General features: G+C 37.2%; 1 protein-coding gene across 1 annotated transcript; it reads right to left on the reverse strand.

Annotated features, from left to right (window-relative positions):
* Window positions 1-588: 588 nt before the first annotated feature.
* On the reverse strand, window positions 589-21,807 carry LOC135118365 (uncharacterized). The gene is made up of 5 exons (XM_064040196.1): window positions 21,510-21,807; window positions 5,022-5,480; window positions 4,055-4,222; window positions 3,515-3,650; window positions 589-3,104 (listed from the first exon to the last, which is right to left on the reverse strand). The coding sequence occupies exons 2-5, from the start codon at window positions 5,245-5,247 to the stop codon at window positions 2,969-2,971; spliced, it is 666 nt and encodes a 221-aa protein (XP_063896266.1). The 5' UTR covers window positions 5,248-5,480; window positions 21,510-21,807; the 3' UTR covers window positions 589-2,968.
* Window positions 21,808-21,952: the final 145 nt, after the last annotated feature.

Below are 21,952 nucleotides of genomic sequence, written 5' to 3' on the forward strand. Positions count from 1 at the left end.
TAAAACGAACTCATATTCAGAAAGCTTTTACGGGAAACAAGGAAATTGTGTTTCTTACATCGGTTTATTGATATTGTATTCCTAGGTTCTTTTATTTGTAGTAGGTACGTGGCTATTTGGCTTTTATTTCAGGTTTTAAAAGTAAATGTTTAAGTACCAACTTAACGCTGTTTTATGTATTGTATAAATTACTAAAATAAATCCCTCGTACATAAGCTTTTTTTTTTACTTTCACGAACTTAGGTATTTAAACACAGAAATGCATTTTAGATTATGGATTGATGAAAAACTGCCTCTTGCTATGGGTTCGTGGGTATCTGACATTCTAAAGCCGATTTTAACGTTATTATCCGATAGTTAATGCTATATGACAGATAAATGCTGCTTATAATTTCTGCCACATATGCTATGCGAGACCTGTGAGACCAATAGTTACTTATAGTTTATCTGTCACATAAATTCCTGAATATTGCTGAAAGGCTATCAGAGACTTTATCAGTTACCGATAAAACTGGCCATAAGTCTGCAATAAGACAATAAGCTAATTTACCAATCAATATTTATTCCAAGAATGATACAAAATCAATAAAATAAGATTATTACATTGTATAAAATTAATACATAAGAGGTGTGTTTTATTTAACCTAATGGCACAACTAATAAACAAAATTATGTGCTGAGTAAATATTTATCTTAACCTTTGGACGGAAATAATGTTAAAAGTAAGAGTATACTATGTTACTAAATTTTTTGAGAATATTACTGTAAGTATACTTACGGTGAGGTACACCATAATAACTAACTATAAGCGAACTATTTTCAGTTGTCAAATTGCCGATTTCGCAAACGGGCGGCAAGTATTCGGCTGGTTATCGTTGTTTAATGGTGCACCTCAGCTTTAGCTGTGTACTGATGTATATTAGTTCGTCCTTCAACTACATGGCGGCTCAGTACATCGCAGAAACCATTTTGTAGGTAGCAACCATTGATATACAAAAACCCAAGATGCACAGTCTCGAATAAAAGTAACGCTCGAAAGTGTCCCCGAACACTAATTCTATCTCCTTCTATAAGGTACAAGCAAACGTTATTGCAAGTTCAACTTTACGCGAATTGTTTAAAGTCGTTATTACAACGCGCTGTAGTTAAAGCAATAAAATTTTACGACCGAAGTGGTCGGCTAGGGCAAAGAAAATGAGCGCACAATTTTGAATGTTGCGCTCATTTGGTGAGGACGTTTTTGAGACGTTGAGTGTGCATCTTGGGTTTTGGATATCAATGGTAGGAACAGAATATCATGACGTAACAGTGTCGCTTGCAGATCTTTTAAAAAAGGAAGAACTTATTTCAAAACATAGATATACATTTTGTTCCTCCATGAGTAAATTATATGAATTTGTTCTTATGAGGCAATTATTGAATACTTAACAAAATATTTTCACCCATTATTTTCAAAGTTAGCAACATACTTAACATATGAAGATGCTTTATGAGTCTAAAGTTCTTAGCAATCACAAGAAGAAAAGAATTTTCACTTTATTATACAATACCTAGCAAGTTTGAGGAGCAGAAATTGTCGCATACGGTTTTATTGCATGTTTAATTTTAGGTGAAAAGTTAAATACGTATAAGGTTAATCACGTTTACACATTTTATAATAACACATTTACAATAATAATTACTTAAACATAATAAAAAATGGACGGAGTTAATCACAACTTAAGTTACGTTTAGAACTTAACCTAACATTCAGCCTTCTTACAACTTATAAATTATTTGGGGAATAAAATAATACAGTTTGGGGAAGTTAAGGGGAAATTATAACTAGTGGAATGAAAGTCTGAGCATTTTTTTATAATTACTACCATTTAAACCGGCTTTTATCGCTACTTACTTGTCAAGTTGTTATATTATGTCGAATTTATAAACACATTCCATTTTATTTTTCTTATGGGCAATAAATTGATTTTCCTACGTCCGTCAGTGCATTTATTTACAGTTCTATCAAATTTTAGTTCCTATTTTGGCCAACTTAGGTATTTAGCCCAAACTTTAGAAAAGTCTGCTGTTGTGAAACAATGGATTTATGTAACACGGGTAAGCTTTGTGCGATAGAACAGTTTGCCTTTTACATACAACAATTCTGAATCATGTATTATTACCCAAATATGTGTAGAAAAGTGTTAAGGCTACTAAACACATGCCCAGCGGCTATGCCGCCGGCAATACAAGTGGCACAAAATCGTTGTTTTGGGTGGTTGGTCGGGCCGGCGGCTTCTTTGTACGGCAAAGCCGACGGCTTTATATGCCGCCAGGTGCTTGGGCGGCGGCTTGCCCGGCGGCCCTGTGTTTAAGAGCCTTTAGATATCTTATCATTGTGTTTCTATTTTATCCTACAAAAAAAATCGGTCACCGATTTATCGGACGTAGGCGGGCAGCCTTACCAAATGTCCATTTCTTATTTTGGATCAAAATCAGACTTTAACATGTCGTCTTAAGGTTGATTACCAATGTGTTATTAGGATCAAAAGCCTTCAAGATTGGTGTATGTAAATGACAAGCAAAACCGGACCTTATCACCTTGTATTAAGGTTGAAAATGACTAATACAACATGATAGCCCCGTTGACTTTCTCCTCTAGTGCCGGCGCGATAGTGTCGATGTCTCGACCGACCGCCATTGCTATGAGAATGCAAACATCGTTGATGAACGAGTTCCAATATGTTAATGACAAGCAAAACCAGACCTTAACACAGTCGTCTTAAGGTTGATTACCAATATATTATATTGGATCAAGAACTATCAAGATTGGTGTATGTAAATGACGAACAAAACCAGACCTTAACGCTGTTGTTTTGAGGTTGATAACTATTTCTTATTTTGGATCAATATTTTTCTGGATTGGCTTTCAATATGTAGGTGACAAGGAAAACCAAACCTTATGACCTTGCCTTAAGGTTGAAAATGACTAATACAACATGATAGCTCCGTTGACTTTCTCCTCTAGTGCCGGCGCGATGGTATCGATGTCCCGTCCGTCCGCCATTGCTATGAGAATGCAAACATCGTTGATGAATGCTGCTATGCTTGCTGATACCACCAACCTGGAATTTAGGGAAATAATATTGTTATTAATTGGGTTTTATTTTTATTTTTGTGATTACTTTAGTGTGTCATTCCCTTCATTTTACTTGTATACGGTAAGAGGCTTAATAGTTTTTTTAAATAAAATTATAATACCGCGGGTCCAATTTTGTAAGCTGGTTTATGTATGTGGAACATAAGATGCCAGTAAATGCACGAATTGGAAACATCTGAGCATCGAAAGACATAGCTTAAATTAACTGTCAAGTCGTCAATTGATTCCTCCTTACCATTAGAAGTAGGCAATAGATAGGAAAATTTTAGAGATTGGAGTAGACTGATATGCTGACATCCGTATATACGAGTTTTGGCGTCTTCAGTTCGTTAAAGTATCTAAAGTTACCACTACTAGTAGTCTACTTCTGCTTACCAGAAGGAGAGTCCAAGGTCAGCAGTGTCGTCAGAAGACCAGGTGTTGGCTAGATCCTCGTCCGACATGACGTTGTGCTGCAGTCTCAGGAAGTACTCCGTCAGCCAAACTGCTATCGCTCCGAGGCTGAATAGCACTGGAATGTGAGAATATTGTGTTTGAGTAACTATTCTTTACAAGGTTCTATGAACAAGTGAATACACATTTCAAGAAAAAAAATCTTTTTTAATGAACTTACATACATGAATAAAATAAAGCCTATGTAATACGGGGACAGTGTAGGTTACCGACACATTTTTTTTTTTTAATCTGACCTGTAGTTTAGTTCAGCCTTTACCAACCAACAATCCCCAAAAAAAATACCCCTCATAATACAATTATAGAAGTAAAGAGGTAGATTAGATTGACACGAACGGAGAGAGATCAGGCAGGACCGACATTAACGTGCTCTCCGCACGGGTGTATCAATCACCAACTTCCAGACTCGGGGCTGCTTTGTGAAAGAGAGAAAGACCAACGAGGCAGTTGTTAAAGACCCACCTGCTAAGGAGTTACTAATAAGCAGCGGTCTAGGCGAGCACCGCGCTCTCGCTGCGGATCCAAGCGCTGCCAGCACGCAAGCGCCGCCCGCCGACACCACTGCTGCGCCCAGAAGAGCCGCTGTGCCGCACCATGCCCATCGACGAGCTGGGTGTGTGCCCGCTTTTACTGGAACAGGGTAGATGTAGAATTAGAGGAGTACCTAATGTTTCTATACTAATAATATTATGGAGCTGAAGCAGGGGCAGATCCGAGGATGGAATTGGAAGACGAGTATAGAAGTATCTATTTGAAATACTGCCGATACGTAAGTTCAGCATTCATTTTATGAAACCAAAATCGATCGATGACGAAGTATAGGACGTTTTGTGGGATATTATCAAATAAGCTTTTCTGCTCTGGGTGCAACGTGAGGGGGTGTCAGACTTTTAGTCAATAAAACCCACCATGTTCCTTCCGTAGCCCTTAGTTGTAAAGAGCACGAACTACCCCAAAGCCCCGGGAGAAACCCCACGCTGCACGTATAGCTTAGTACAGTTACCGGCACGGATGTCGAGCCCTGACCTTCACCTGCGCAGAAGCGATTTACTGCCTTATTGCCTCATGCGTACGGGTGCGCAAAGCGATCCCCACTCTTCCGCCGAGAGCCCGACATCCGTGCCGGTAACTGTAGGTGATGCAAGTTTAGCATTTTTGCTACTCTACGCGGACGACCAATGTCGCGATCAGCAGCTAGTATATAAGTAGATATGAATGTAATTAAACTATGTAATTTCTATGACCACATAAGTACGTGACATTAGTCTACACTACACGTTTCAAGATTATTATCTGCAAGAACCATTATAAGACAAGTTTTACAAGGTGATGAAATAGTACGAGTTTACATATCTACATATGAATGTAATATTAAATTGCAACAGTTTGCATAAGTTTGTAGCTTGAAAGAAATAAATTATTAACTTACTACTAAAATCATGGTTCCTCCACCCATATCCGAAGTTCAGCTCCTTCCGACCTTCAAAGAGGCCAAAACTGATCCTGCCTTCCGACTCCAAAGGGTTCGACGTTCTCCGCGCACGCGCATCGATCCAATGCGTAGTCCCCAAAGACGCCACTATCAACGCTATACACAAACACGAACCAAAAAAAGTCGCAAAAATCATCGACCGTTTAAACAAATTCAACTTCATCTTGATTTCAAACACTTTCACAGTCCAACCTAGTTCGCAATCAAACCGCTAGATGGCGTTATGTCACATTATATTTTTTCACATAGCTGTGCGCGGTAATTGGTTTGTTTTTATTATGTTTTCTAGCTATTCAAGTTGTGGGATTGTCTCTCTGATACTTCCATTGTTAGCAGCTTTGAGTACCGTCATAACAGTTTCCCTTGGTTGATCTTCGCACGGGATGAGAAGAAAATCTGAAACAATCAAAGAAAATTTAGGTATTATGCAAACGGTTTATTATCTATTAAATTGTATTTTAATTGGACTCGGATGGAGTGTTTCGTAATAATATGAAAGAAAGAGTCTTTTAATATTATTCTTTTAGTAAACATTATGTAAAAATACATTAGCACGTGATACACTTAACACAACCTCTCCGGAAAGAAATATACATACAATTTTATTGGAAGGATATCCTTAATCAATAAACAGACTTATCGACAATGAATACCATCCCATAAAGTTGAATGGGTGAAAGTAAATGGAAGCAGGGTATTATTCTGTTTTACGTTACATCTTATCCGCCCCCTTTTCGAAGATGTTGTAAAAGTTACTATCATCATGAATATTATATTGGTTTTATCGGCGTGTTTGCCATCATATAATAATGAGCTTCTCAGAGAAGCACAGCCACCAAGAAGAAGTCCTCTGTGTTATAGAAACTTTTGCTAGCTTTCTTAATTTGGTGGATCCTGGCTGACACTCGAACAACTTTGGCAGTCGTTACTGGTAATTCTGACCACCAGTCTTACCAAGAGTATTGGGCATACATAGATAGGTAGTGGACTTCTTAGATATGAATATTGCGAAGTCTTTTATAATCGAGGTCTCCGAAATTTACGTTCGCGTCATTTACGCTATCTTTAAATATATGGCAGACACAAGATTACATAAAACTACAGCCATAAATTATCTAAGATTTAAAACCGTTTTCAAACAGCCTTCCGTACAAAATAAATGTTAATTTTGATCTCACGATCTAATATTGCGTGTCGGGATTTGATCTGCCCTGCCATTAACTGCGAAAACAATTTGCGACGAAAGTTTAGTTTTATAATCATTATGGTAGCGCATTTTACGCTCTGTTAGGTTTCCAACTTAAATAATAAAGTTATTCAGTAATAGATTCTCTCTAGAGAAATAATATTTTTAGTAGCAAAATTAATTTGCTTGACTTCTTTAAAATGAACGATTACAAGAATTACGCTGCCGCTACAAAAGTGGTGTTGTTAACCCATTAATATAACAGTGAATAATATTAATATTGATGTTGTTTATGTATCACTAGTTTTTATTTACAAAATAACAGATACGTTTATTGAGATAGTATAAATCATCTTGGCAAACAATGAAAACACAGATACAAGCACATGATTTGTACAAGAATTATGCATATGCATCACGATTGCGCATATCGATAACTTTGCGATCATCGAAACATCGAGATGACATCGATCATTGAACATCATCCATTACCAACCCAAGCCTGACGAAGATTCTTTACTCTTAAAGGCAATTCTTGACAGTAATATTGACTAAGCTCAGATTTTATTTCCTATGATTCAATATGTAATGGCGTCCACGGCCGATTTCGGCCACGGCGGCTGTTCTCATTTAAGGAGATCAGCCAGCTCTCTAGCCAGCTGCGCAGGACATATTATAGTGCACGAGCATTTGCGCAGACACAAGTGCACTCCCTATTCCTTCACTCTTATAACCCGATGGGACGGCAATCCGACACGACCGGAAAGAGATCAGGCGCAAGACAGACATTTACGTGCTCTCCGATGCACGGGCGAATCAATCACCAACTTCCAGACTACGGGCTGCTTTGTGAACGTTTAAGAAAACCCACAAAGCGATTTCGGCCCGACCCGGGAATCGAACCCGAGAGAGCACAGCAGCCGCGCTTGCGACCACTAGACCAACAAGGCATTCAATATGTATAAGATTACCAAATAACAGTAGAGTAACAGGGTTCAGGTGACATTCAATCAAGTATCGAGTTTATGTACAACTCGTATGAAAATCGATCCCGACCTTGCAGAAATAGACAACTTTGATTAGAAAAATAAATAAAAATATCTAGTCACATATGATGACATTCATATTCAAGGTTAAAAAGACGTTGTCGTTGACGTAACATGCTAGCAATGTGTTAATATTCATTTATTGGAAATGAAACCGGTCATTGCAAATCGGAACGTCTCGGATTTGTAAACGGCAGACAAAGATGAATAAATCAATTAAGCAGAAATGTTTACGAATTTTTGAGTGACCAATAGGTAATCAAAATAAAACATGCTTCTGCTGTCTCATAAAGCATATGCAATAAGCGAGCCTTTCAATAAAATCATAGAATTTTTTTTTTATTACTTATTTGCTTTCCTTTCACAGACAAACGGTAAGTAAAAGATGGCACTCTGACTCTCGTTGGAGATGAGACTTGACTACTATTCGATTGAGTTATGGATCTTCGAGCATATCCCCCAATTAATGTATTTTACACCATACTAGACTTGTGTTTGAAACTAAATCTTACTTATATTATAACTCAGCCTGCCTTTATCATATGTCTGTTCGGCTTCTGAATCCAGTTATCACACTGACACGTTACAAATGAACTACTTTGAATGTCTTTACAATTTGATCGCTGACTAATGCTTGAAACTAGAACATACGATTAAAATATAGATTTTTGTTTATTTTCTGGTAAACAAGGTCAAGCCAATAAATATGAATGTCTTGTTATGATATTTCCATGTAAAAGAGATGCTTTGAAGAATTTAGCAAACTGAAGTTGCAACTTCTTGAAACTTGGCTTAGCACATTTGTAGGAAATATGTTTACCTAATTATTTCCAAGATGCTGCAACAAATGATCTACAAATTGTACATAATTTATCTGAAGAAAGCAATCTTATTGATCAAGACAGACTGGTCTAAGCAAAAGATTGAAGAAATAAAGATTTTATAACTGACTTCACCGATAGCTTTTCAGTTAACACTAATGTTCTTTTCATCATTTATTTTAAAGGGTGGTTTGTACACTACTGCGTCAGGTCAGCCTCGTAAGGTAACACAAATACTCGTAAGGTAAACACAAAATACCACAAGCATTAATGCTTGTCGAAATTCAAATCGTATCACTGCACTAACATTGAAAACATACCGCACACGAACCAACCAAGTCAATACAAAAAACAATGTGCATAGAATAACCATTTTCTACTGACTCACATTCAATGTGACAGTTCATATGCGCCCAATTCAATATTCTAAACACTAACAACCAAATAGAATCGCGATTCACACGGCGGCATCAATGTCGATTTCACGCCATTCAAAAAGAGCCCAATATCAAAATTTTGGACTACTTTCTTTCAACATGTAACACATTGTAACTACGATTTCACCCCATGCATGATATAAATACGCGGAGTAAGGAAAAATGAGCAGAGATGCCATAATGCAGGTAGGTCAGGCGCCTTCTTCGATCAAATACGCACGATGGGCATGTCCAAAACGATCAGTTACGAGTAAACTGATGAGGACTTAGGGTTCTTTTAGACATCTGTCAACGATTTTTGGTTTAAAAAAAATGATGGGGTCCAAGATAGGCGTATAAGGGCAAAGGCAGTAAAGTTCCTCGTGCCCCGCACACCCGCATTTTGGCGCGCTACTCAGGAGATTTTCCGTTATGGCACCTCCTCTATTCATTTCGTTCTCCACGTGTAAATACATGTTTAATTCATTTCTAACACTAGTATCGCATACGATGTGGGAAAGTCGGGTAAGATAGACAGTTTAATTGGAAAATGATTCTAAAAGGAATGCGGGGAAAAAGCTGCGCCTACGGTGATTCTCTGGCACATTTTCTAGAGAGTTCCTATATTGATGAAAGTGTAAGTGGAACCGACGAAGATTTATCTATACTTAAACCAGTTTTCTTTAACGCTGATTTCATATCTTCAGTATGTACACTGTACATCTAAGATTAAATACAATATTTGCGTATTCAACTCGTTAAACCATTTTGTTTTGATATCTTAACCGGTTCGAGATTTCCTGCATATGTATGTTCATTAAACCTGCTTCTTCTTACTGACGTTTATACCATAATTGCCAAATAGTTTTCGACTCTGATGAAAACATACAAAACAATATAGGTATGTCGGCGCGTTGATAACATTATAGTTATGAGCGGGTAACCCCGAATAGAGTAGTAAGTGTCACGATGAGTGATGGCAGCAGTCATTCTGGTGACAGGTGCCAACTGAATTGTGCACATACTAACCTATTGGCTCGAAATCTCATTCCATCTTACTGATTGTGTGTGATTGTGAATAAAATGGTGAGGAAACCAAATAATGGAACGGTGGACTACACAAGCGTGCCTTTATTTTTGAATTCCGGTCGTTACAACGCCCGAGATGCAACGTGACAGCCATGACCGCCGCGAGGCTCCTTCTGACGTTCCCACATCAGAAGTGGGATGTAATCCGAATGCCCACATGTGTTAAGGATTGCCCTGCTACGTGTTCAAAAAAAATTGAAAACGCTAGTAGCAAAAAAAATTATGTCTGATACGACACTGCTATCACAAGGAAGAATCCTGTGTGGAAACATCTCGTACTGCAACATAATGTTCATGGAGCTGTCTATGTAGAACAAGAATTTTGTGAACGGGTTTCGGGAGAATTTACCACATGAAGATTGCAATCCTTATAGTGCTAAATAACGACTCAAAAAAAATGGAACGTCGATTATTTAAAATGGTGTTTTTAGAAGCAGATTTCTAAAGAATTTCAGCGAAGGTACAAGTATGGTAACCACGGTTTTGGTTATGGTATCGGTTTCCAATTTTTTTTTTTAAAGTCAAGCTTGTTATCGAAGGTATGCTAGAAAATTAACCGAATTTATCTAATTTTCATGTTTCAACAATGATGGTGATTATTGTGCAATATGGCGACAAAATTACGGCCGTGAATGGAGCATCCCAGCTGCCTGCGGAGCTTGACGTGTCACCGCGAGTTTAGAGTGTCGGTGCTCGTGCATCTCCGTGGTGCCTGCGAACGTGAAGCCGCTGTACTGCGCGCCATAGCGATGTGCGCATCGTCACGCACTTTGAGTGGAAACCCGGTGAGACCGATCCATTTTTGCTGTATGTTGAGGTTATTTGTCATACGACATTTATAAACTTGAGAGGCAGTTTCAATCGCGTTAAAAATTAAAACCCCAAGTTACAATATTTCAGTTTTTGCGTCATTGATTGATTAAATGTGCATCAGACTATAGATTTTTGGTAACATTTGGCGCTAAGTTGTACCAATGACGGATACCGGGGTGACTTGAAAAAGACCCGTTGGCCTCGTGATGGCACTGGGGTCACCAGGAAGAGACCTGTGTAAAGTCTGCGGTACTGTTGTTTTTATTGTGTTAAGCTGTACCTATGATGGGTATCGGGGTGACTTGGAAGAGACTCGTTGGCCTGTGTGACGGCATCAGGGTGACCAGGAAGAGACCCGTATACATCGGTGGTACAGTTGGTAACATGTGTCTGATAGCTTGGCTAAGGGAAACCTGTGTGACAGCAACTAGCCTGTTTGGCAATGACTAGCCTGTGTGGCATTGACTAGCCTTTGTGGCAATAACTGGCCTGTGTGGCAATAACTAACCTGTGTGGCAATAACTGGCCTGTGTGGCAATGACTAGCCTGTGTGGCAATAACTGGCCTGTGTGGCAATGACTAGCCTGTGTGGCAATAACTAGCCTGTGTGGCAACGACTATCCTGTGTGGCAACGACTAGCCTTTGTGGCAACGACTAGCCTGTGTGGCAACGACTAGCCTGTGTGGCAATAAGTAGCCTGTGTGGAAATGACTAGCCTGCGTGGCAATGAGTATCTTGCATGGCAATGATTCGCCTCTGTGGCAATGACTAACCTGTGTGGCAGCAAATGGCCCGTGTGGCATTGACTTACGGAAATGTGTGACTTTAGTGAAACATTTTGTTTCGTTTGGACTTCAAACTTGTAACCACTGTAAGTTGTTGTATAACATGAGCAAAGGGAGTTATTTGAGGGGTCAGGGTGACCGAACGGAGTAGACTGTAAGATGAAACGGTACACACGAGGACGTGTGATAATGCAGGACGGCCGTGTCGGCGCGTTGATAACATTATAGTTATGAGCGGGTAACCCCGAATAGAGTAGTAAGTGTCACGATGAGTGATGGCAGCAGTCATTCTGGTGACAGGTGCCAACTGAATTGTGCACATACTAACCTATTGGCTCGAAATCTCATTCCATCTTACTGATTGTGTGTGATTGTGAATAAAATGGTGAGGAAACCAAATAATGGAACGGTGGACTACACAAGCGTGCCTTTATTTTTGAATTCCGGTCGTTACAACGCCCGAGATGCAACGTGACAGCCATGACCGCCGCGAGGCTCCTTCTGACGTTCCCACAGGTATATTAGGCAGGAGTAATCCCTGTTAAGTTTTGAATGGCTCGTGATCTGGAAGCCATGGTGTGAACAATATTGTATAACCTGATCAAAGTACAAGAAACAGTTCTTACAAAATCACATAGCATGAAGAACCAACCTATATTCTTATACTCACATTTCTTACAGCTACATAATTGGCGCCAATTACGCAAATCAGTATGCCACCACCTAATGAATCCTTTCAACCTTGACAATGGGTAGACGTAACGGACGTGGAGTACACGCGTCGCGTTCCACATGGCTGACCATGATATAAGGTCATTGTTATGCAGAACGTTTGAAACAAATGTGCAATGACATCATTTAAAGCTAGGTTATAACATGGCAAGTCTGTAAGGTCTGAAGTCAGAAGTGTGGACACCCGGATCAGCGTTGATTCAATATTATAAAATGCCAGTGATGTTAAAGATCATGATCATGAGTCAGATTGACCAATGCATACATCATAGGTAAACTAAATCAGATTCAAGAAATGAGTCAAACCCCCAACCAAAAAAGAAATCCAACGAGTGGTAGTAATGGCATATTAATTGAATATGGCATTTGTGGCCAATTAAACAAAAGATAACGTGTTAATTACAACGGACGGTTGTAATGACAAGCTGCATATTGTACCGACCCCAAAATTTCCATAAAACCTGGCAGATGATGACACGTTGAGTTCCCTTGCACCCCATGCGTCAAACCATGGTTCAGTGCCCACAACGTAAGGTCATTGTTATTACAGCCGAATGTTTCAACCGAAATTCCAAATGGAATGCAATTAAGGCTGCCAGTAAAACATTTCGGCAAAAATATTTCAGGGTTTGATGTTGCGTGTGGAGTTATTGATTTCAATGTTCAGCTCAAAGTGAGGTATCAACAAAAACATGAATTTAATGAAACTACAAAAAGTAATTCGTATAATTACGACCGTGACTTTGAATTACAAGTTTATCTGATTTTTAATAAGAACCGTAACGGTTTTTAAAGATTATGAATGGTCAAGATTTCTTTACGGCGTTAGCATTTAGGACCTGTATTTGGGCAATACAATACACGTTTCTAAACACGACACTACCCATTTCAGGTATCGATAAAGCTGTTCTAGATATCAGATTTTCGAAACCAATGTATTGATTCATAGTATTGCAGCAACTGCTTTGGTAACTTACATAACCGGACCAAATCTTAAGCCATTGTCCATAAAACAATCATGATATGGAGACATGTTTGTCATTGTTCTCCAATTTTGAGTTAATTGCATCATCAATTAGATCATATGGCTACTTTAATGGCTCCCACGTAGACATCTTTACGACGTAGCTGAACCAAGCAGAACGAATTTAACATCATGGAGTAAACGGTGATCTTTGAACCAGGTAATGTAAACAAACGAAGTTTTCTTTAGATGCGGTAGATTTGTATCGATTGTAGGCTTGATCAAGTTATGCAATAATCCATTTAAATGGAATTTCTTTTCAAGCTTTCGATGGGTTACTAATCTTGAGGCCAGTCTGCGGTGAATAATATAACCGCGAAACCAATGCTCAAATGTCGTTGGTATCTTTCTCACCTCTATCTAAGCCTGAAGCTTGATTAATAAAATGTTACAAATATTAATAAGAACTGTCATTTGTGTCACTCAAAAACCTTTAAGGCCACCTTTCTTGATTTTAAAACCAGCTCACGTAACGTATGACTAAAATTACATGCAGTTTTCCTAGTATCGCTTACATTGCGGAAGAGATGTCTTGCGACCGTTTCCTTATATGCACTGGACAGTTTCTAGATTCTCAAGTATGGGAATGGTGATCCAATTTCTTGTTAGTTTTATCTGGATGATCTTATGTTTTTTGTAGATTTGGATAGCCTATTCTAGTAAGGTATTCGTCATCGTGTAGTAATGTTTGTTTAAGTAATTCAAAACTCTATCATTCTTTGCCAGTTTCTCAGTAGACATCAGTTCTAAAATCATCATTAAGAGCAGTTGTATTAGGTACAGCAGCAAAGGATGAGTTCAATCAACTTAATGATGTTTCACAAATAACAGTACCATTACTAACCCTGAACAAAGTAAATTATGATCCAAATTATACGTACAAACCTGTACCATCCATTGTATCGTCATGTATTTCATAACGTATGACCTTCCCGTCTATAAAACAATACATATTGATGCCCCTATTATACTTGGCAACTATTGTGAGCCTGCAAAGCTTTTACACGGCAATTTTAATTACATTTATAACAGCAATTACTGATAGATATTGCTACAACACGTTAGTGTTATTGAAATTCTTTGGTAATGGATTTAACACATTCTGGTAATGAATTGAGATGGTTAATGTTAACAATTATTTTAGTAGCGCTTGGAGTATAGAGAATTTATTTAAGTTTCTGAAGGGTTTTAGAATAGTTAGTTTAGTTACTTGTAAATATGTATTTACAAAATGTATGTTTTGACACTGATCTTATCCTTCAATACAATTTCTAAGCGAGATGGATGAAATGAACCTTAAAAAGTGTGTACTACTATTATAAATCTGAAGAGTGGGCTTGAAACCGCTAATCTCAGATGAACCTTTCAGCGAAAGATATCCCATTTATTGGGGTCCATTTATTCGGATGCGCAAAGAAATTTCCACGGAGACGGAAGAAACCGCTGGCGGAAGCTATTTCCACATTAGCCATACAAGAAACAAGGAAGTCCAGTGTCAATAATGATTTCTTAACTTCGCCTATTAAATGAGCAGCTTAGCACCTCTTAGGTAACGAGTTTCCTCAATCACAATGTTACTTCATTTCCATCAGCAATTACAAAATCATTTCCTTGGGTGCTTTTCTCAACTAACTTCCTCAGACCATCATTGTTAGTCAGTTCAAGTCTTTGTTCACTCAGTCATGCTTTCAGTTAACTTATTGTATAACTGGTCATAACCAGTTAATTATTCACAGTGAGTTAACAGTTCTCACAGCAGTTAAACATCGGTTTACGGTATATTTTGTTTGTCGTGCTTTAACTGAAATGGTCAATTTGGCTTGGATGTAGTTCTTCATAGTAGTTCTTCATAGTAGATAGTAAATGCATTTCAATGGTTATATAAACCAACGATCGGTTAAATCGTGATAATTTCAAACGGATATAGGGATTCTTTTATCGGCCAAAAGTAAAGACATGGTTAACAGCGACAATAAAATCAATTCACAATAATATCTTGACGGAAAATAACGCGAACCAAAGATCAATTAAATGCGATAAAATAAATGAGAAAGCTAAAGTTATTACAAAAGCAAAAGCCACTAACAATAAAATTATAAGAAAAGGTACTGCCATCGACTATCAAGCAATCGAAACGGAGAAGAAGGCTTCACTTAAGATGAAACCTATTAACGACCAATCAAGATAGCAAACACGTATTTATCAACAAACTAATGTCATATTAATCGCTTTACGCACAGCAATACATTAACCTCAATTAGCTGAAGATTCTAACTTGCACGATGAATCCGCTCTCATTGTTTTTGCTCCATTCATTGAAGTCTCGTTCAACATGTTGTGTACTTGTTGAATCAAGAGCAAGTGTAACGGAGATGGAAATACAAACCCATCTAGTCATGAATTGGTATGTAGCGGTGATTTTGTCCCAGAGGAGTTTTAGGAAAAGATTTTCAGGATATTTCACCAGATTGTAGGCCATTATTCCAAATGGGATTTGGATTTGCTAAAAGAGTCAGTACTCCAGATTCCAAATTTTTCGGAGCCTACCATTCGAGTTGCTTTAAATTGTGCGTGCAATGTGACTCAAAGTAGGCCTGGTATTATAGACAAAAGCACTAGTAAACATAAGGAACAAATCCAATTTAAAAATTTTCAGGAGGATGGAAACGTTCTTCATGGGTTTTTTTCATACGTACCGCAAAAATACATCCCTATCCAAATATGGATCACTTAAGTGTACCATATTACGTACCCCAGACGAATAAATCACATTACAATTCTATTGCAATCGAAGATATCTATCTTCATAAGGTCAGTTCACCGCGGAAACAGTTCGTTCAGCCAACGAACTCTTACATAACCATCGCAATTTACCTTATTAGGCACACCTGATCCCCGTTCAATGAAATCGGGTGAAAACATCGTGAACCAACGTTTCAAATTTAATGAACGGCAAGCCATTGGAAAGTATTACTGGATAAATTTCTAAATCATTGCTGCTGTATTATAATTTCTTTTTACGTCTATGTTTAAGTTGGAAAGCGACAACTTTAAATGGTCCTTAGTAGAGTGTCTTTATGGTTTTATGGTTTGTATAGGAGTGGTGCAAAAAGCATTTTTTATGTTGTAAGTCTTGGTTTCAGGACTTAATTATCACTGTATCTTGTTGATTATCTCGTTCATCATCTTTCACTTAATTACTCATTCCTGTTGTATGTACAGTTCTAATCCATTCTCATTTTGATAGCTATGTTTATTTCTAAAAGCAGTTTCAAAATCCATTTAAAGTTGAGTAATTCATTCATCCCATCTCGGTATAGTTTCTGCAAATACAATTTTGCTTAATCGTGCTTATTACCATGCTCGTGTATTTTTTCTTCTCTGCCTAATGCAAGCTAAGTAAAGATAAAAGCTTCATTACAATTATGACCAATTTGTGGAGCAATGTATTTGTTCTTGGACAGTGCATGTCTGCAACCTGCACATACAATTGGCGTGTGATTTTTCTCACGAGCTGCCTTCACTGTTTAGAAGACTATTCAAATTGAATTAAGTAGTTAGACTTCGAACATTGTTTATGTTTTTTGCGTTTGACTCTTTAATTATTGGGAGTCTACAAGATCGTATCGTTCTTTCTTACCTGGTGTTTGAGGTGTATTAGAAGTTAAGGTTTTTAAAAAAGGTCCTACTACTTGGGGAGAACCTTCTTGACTTACACTATTTGGCTTATGTATGTACTTCTACTGTAGACGTAATCAGTACCAGTTTAGGAGGTCGAATTATATGGAAGCCACATTTCATAAAAACCTCTATTTAGCAAATTACCATCCATCTGCTAATGTTCTTGACCGATTTCTTTGTTCATTGACAAAAAAAAAACCGCGAAACTTCGCGTCAACAATAACGCACACGTAATCTGATGTTTAGCGAACGTTTAAGTTACAACATAGGAAGAGCAAAAAAATAAAGAAATTAGTTCGCTTTGTGGACAAAACTAGTACCATGACGAATTCTTGTAAACAATAGTCAGTGTGCTACATTTTAAATTACAAAATTCAAGCGATTATAAACTTTATTGCTCTAGATTTTAGGTACCGTTCGTATGCACTTATATTTTTTGCGCAACGTTGAATTTTATATTGCAAACGTTAAGAGTTAGTTGTCAAGATGTAAAAACTCGTCGCCGGAGATGTGTAATGACTAAAATAAAACAAACAAGGTTGTTGAAAACCTTTTTTGGATGGCACAACTCGTAAGGAAACTGCTGGCAAACACAGGGAAGTATTTTAAAGCCTTATCGTTTCTTCTGAAGGAAGAGGTGTCCATTCGTAACAGCTAAGTCTCGAAGAGTCACTTCAAGAGCCTGATCAAAAAAGGTTCAAGGAGTATATATTTTTGAACATCAAACTCGCCTGCTAACTAATCAAAATTAAATTATAAATTTAAAAAACCCCCGACCCAAAAAAAGTACGCAATAATTATGACAAAAGGTTAAAAACGCTAAACCCTATAAAAAGCAAAAAATAACTTTTAACACTACGTAAACTAAATTTTGTCGTGTCGGGGGACCGCTCTAATTCATGACTTTAGATACGTGTTTTTTTTTTAAACGAATGTTGTAATTAGGTAGGTATTATTTGATTTATGTAAGTATTTATGAAGGTAAAAAGCGGTCCCCCGACACGTCAAAATTTAGTTTACGTAGTGTTAAAAGTTATTTTTTGCTTTTTATAGGGTTTAGCGTTTTTAACCTTTTGTCATAATTATTGCGTACTTTTTTTGGGTCGGGGGTTTTTTAAATTTATAATTTAATTTTATTTCATGCTTTTTAAAGGAGCTCCTTAATTTTTCCTTCTTTCATTTAATTTATTTTATCTTAAGATGGGGTCGCTATATGCGATCTCGGCCAAAGGAAGCTGTTTAACAATCCTCATGACAAACTGGCTCTGGGAGAATTGCACAGATTGAGAAACAATAAAGATTAACCTTTGGACATTCTAGATTTTCAGCAAAAATATAAATCGGTTTATCCGTTTCATTCCGGCATTCCAGGGTTTCATCCGCCACATCCCATTTCCAGCATCAGGTTCTCGTCAATCAGAAACATGAAGAGAACTCGTCAAGACAAATTCAACGAGCCCAAACTCGATGGGTTTACTAAAAGGCAGTTCAGGGTTACGTCTTCTACCTTCGTGCCCTAACAGCAGACCACCTCAGTGGTTCCAAAAGACATTAGTGTTTAAAATTTCAGATATCACATATACTTGCAAGTAAACTGAGCGTGTAACATTCCTATCACATCTAGCAAACGAGCTGAAGACCTTGAAGACCTGAACCGATTTCCACCAAACATAGCTAAGAACACTCCCGACTGACATACCTTTTAAACAAAAAAAACCGCATTACAATCGGATCATCCGTTTGGGAGCTACGATGCCACATACACACACACACACACACACACACACACACACACACACACACACACACACACACACAGACACGTCAAACTTATAACACCCCGTCGTTTTTGCGTCGGGGGTTAAAAAGTAAAACCTTTGGTGAAGGATTTGTAACCGATGTGTCCCGATGTCTCAATGGACGGACGATCTAGCCAGGGTCGTTAAGGAGCAGTGGATACGGGTTGCTGAAGACCGAGCAAATTGGCGAATCCTCGGGGAAGGCCTTTAGCCAGCAGTAGACGTCTTATGGCAGAACCGACGAGCCACGATGAAAAAGAATGAGAAACGATGTTGGTTTCTGTTGTTCAAAAGAACAACACTCAAGTTATTTTTATGAACTTGAAACGTCTATACGCATTTTGAATCTCGAACAATGGAAGGAAAACAGAATATCTACTCAAGGAAGTACCTACATGCCTGTGTTGTGATTAAAAAGTTACGTCATAATGACAGATGAGTTTCGGTGGTTTTATTGTAATCACGAATGTCATTTGTTATTTTCCATAAAGAGGAAAAACATCATTTGTTTAAAATGCGCCCAAATGACGTATACATCTCGTTTGTTTTCAAATACAAAGATGTTTAAATGTGATTCTCAAGGTGGCAGCCACTCAATACATATTACATACCTACGTAGGTTCAAATAAGTAACTAAATGCATTGTAAGGAAAATCGCATGGCTTAGTTAGGGTATTGACTGTTCCGAGACAAACAGCATACAAATATTTCAGGAAGAGTACCTTGTTGTTTGTTTCAGGCGGTTGAATTTAAATCTTAATAATAAAAACAAATCGAGCATTAGTTAAGAATTCAACCCATACCTTCAATAATAGTATTCATTATAATTCAAACAGTTAATAGAAAGTGGAAAGTAAAAACCATGGTGAAAACTACTTCACGAATATACGCCCATATTAAACAGCTCATAAAAGTTAACTATGGCTTTTTGTAGGCAGAATGCATCCAGTTAATTTGCAATTTGTAATATTCAACTTTAAGCTATGTAAGCAGATTATATAACTTAAGACCAACCAACAGGATCCATAATTGTGACATAAATTACCTGCATAAATGCATTAAAGTATTGAGTTTTGAGACACATTATGAGCTAGTACTGCTTCAACAAGTTGTATCTAACTACTGCAAAATAGTCAAAAGCGTCTACTATGCACTGCAACTCGTGTTTGATTCACTGGTAAGGGAGAAATAGCAGTGTGAGTTTAAGTAACTTCCGGAAAGTAGCCCGGAGTTTGGTGGTGGTACAACTGTGCTGCAAAGACATGAAAAAAATATACATATAAATGCCAGAATACGATGAGTAATTAATTAATTGAATTTACCAAAAAACTTTTGAGTTACTCTATCCAGCAACAGAGCAACCTTTCAGATATAATTTCCAAAAATCAGACCCTGTATGTAGATAATTCATATGTAAAGTATGTCATAATAGTTCTCTGAAGTACTTAACAGAAAGTAGCTATAACTGGAACAGGGAAAAATTATCATGGAATCTGTTAATTACTTTTTTTCCTTTAAGAGAGATATAAAGTATGTACATTCAAGAGATACAAGTGTTAATAGATGTGTTAATTATATTAGTATATCTGTTGCACTGTTGAACACGAAAAGCTTCTAGTTATGTGAAAAGAAAGAATGTTAGATATTCTTTTCAATTTTAAACAATGTTTCTTGAGAGCACAAATATTGATGAATACATCCAATTGTGCTAAAGGTTAGCCAACACACAAATAATGGCAATTCATTTTTTTGTTTGCATTATTATGCCACACACAAACACTTAATTCTTTGGTTAAGTAGGATTGCTAAGAATCTTCTTCTTCTTCTTGGAGTCGATGGCAACTTAAAATTTTGGATGCCCAATATTTCGCTACGCATACGGCATTGTCAGTAGCGTTATAAAGGTCATCCACTATGCAGCTGTCGGGGCATAGTGGGCAGCATAGAAGGTGCCTCATGGTTTGTGGTAGATTGAGAGAGGGAGAGGAACACCCAAGAACTTATGGATGGAAATTAGGAAAGCGGAAAACAAACTGGCAAACTCCAAATTCGAATTTAGAACACATAAGAAGAAGACAAACACATAAACTTGATGCACACATACATAAACAAATGAATATGAGTGGTGCTCTAATACTTTTGGTATTCTGGTCTAATACTATTAGTAGGTGAATACCTTAGCAAGTTTTACTTCTTTGTATTAGCAAGGTCATTCAGAACATCTCAAAAGACTGGTACCTAAAGCTATCGTTGCAATGTTGAATGAGTGGTGCAATCAATTGTTTCATTACAATATTGCAATCATTAAACTTCAATGAATGGCTTAGTAAAAATAGTTTTAAAAGTTCAAGAGCTCGTAATTTTTAAATGGCCAGTGCCAAATGGATATCGGTCAAAAAGTGGTCATAATTTAGAGTTATTTTTAAGGTATTATCTTATTTTTTTACATAACTTACAACTTTTTAATATAAGCTTATATGTACAAAATTAAACAATTCAATTCAATCCTTATAGTAAAGCATTGAAAGCTGAAAAAAAACTAACTTGCTTACTGAAGAGGTAGGCTTTTAATTTTGAATTAAGAACTTGTAAAATATGGCCTACAACAAACAGTGGAATGCTAAAAGAGAAAAAAAATGCACTACTATACGTCATATGGTTCTACAAAACCTGTGATTTTGTTTATACGACTAACTTAGCTATAAAATAAAACTACCATAGAACATAGGTAGACACATTGACCCACTAGAGATCCCACAAAAGATACGCGTGCCCAGTAATTACAACGAGATACACATCTACTATTTCAAACAGCAAACGCACAATTTACTTATAAAATAAACTAAACGCTCATAACTTTCGATAAACCTCCGACTAGGCAGTTATTTGCACTTTCTCAAGTCAAATATTACGAACAAAATAACGGAATATCTTACTTGCAAATTACACAACATAACTTGAGAATTTGACATTGTTATTATATTAAATAGTATCGTCTCCTGGTTTTATTTTATAAAAGTTGTTATCCTTACCTTTGAATCACGGCCTTGTTTCAAAAACTTTCAAGTAAAGGATATAAACTTGTTGACACAAAAAGTTAAACTTGATCACTTAGCTTCACTTCGTTTTAATTAACTTGTATTAATATTCACATTACATTCCAATAAAGAGTAAACGTTAGTTATGTTATTTATTAAAGTCGTTCCTTTTTCGTTGTTTTTACACTGAATTTATTAAGATTTTAACACAAACTTTCGAAACTAAAGCAGTCGAACTTTCATGCGTGCGTCAACCATTGCGTTCGGAAACTCACTCAGCTTGTCAGCCAATGAAATTGATCACACAGTCTAGCCACGAGCGAGCCAACTCGAAACGACCACAGACTCAATAACCTGTCTGGCACTTTTTTATATCAGCAACATTTAAGATTTAGTAAGCCCGAATAATGGACTTGTATACTCATAATATTTATTGC

Source organism: Helicoverpa armigera, chromosome 21 (assembly GCF_030705265.1).
Source record: "Helicoverpa armigera isolate CAAS_96S chromosome 21, ASM3070526v1, whole genome shotgun sequence".
Taxonomy (NCBI): domain Eukaryota; kingdom Metazoa; phylum Arthropoda; class Insecta; order Lepidoptera; family Noctuidae; genus Helicoverpa; species Helicoverpa armigera.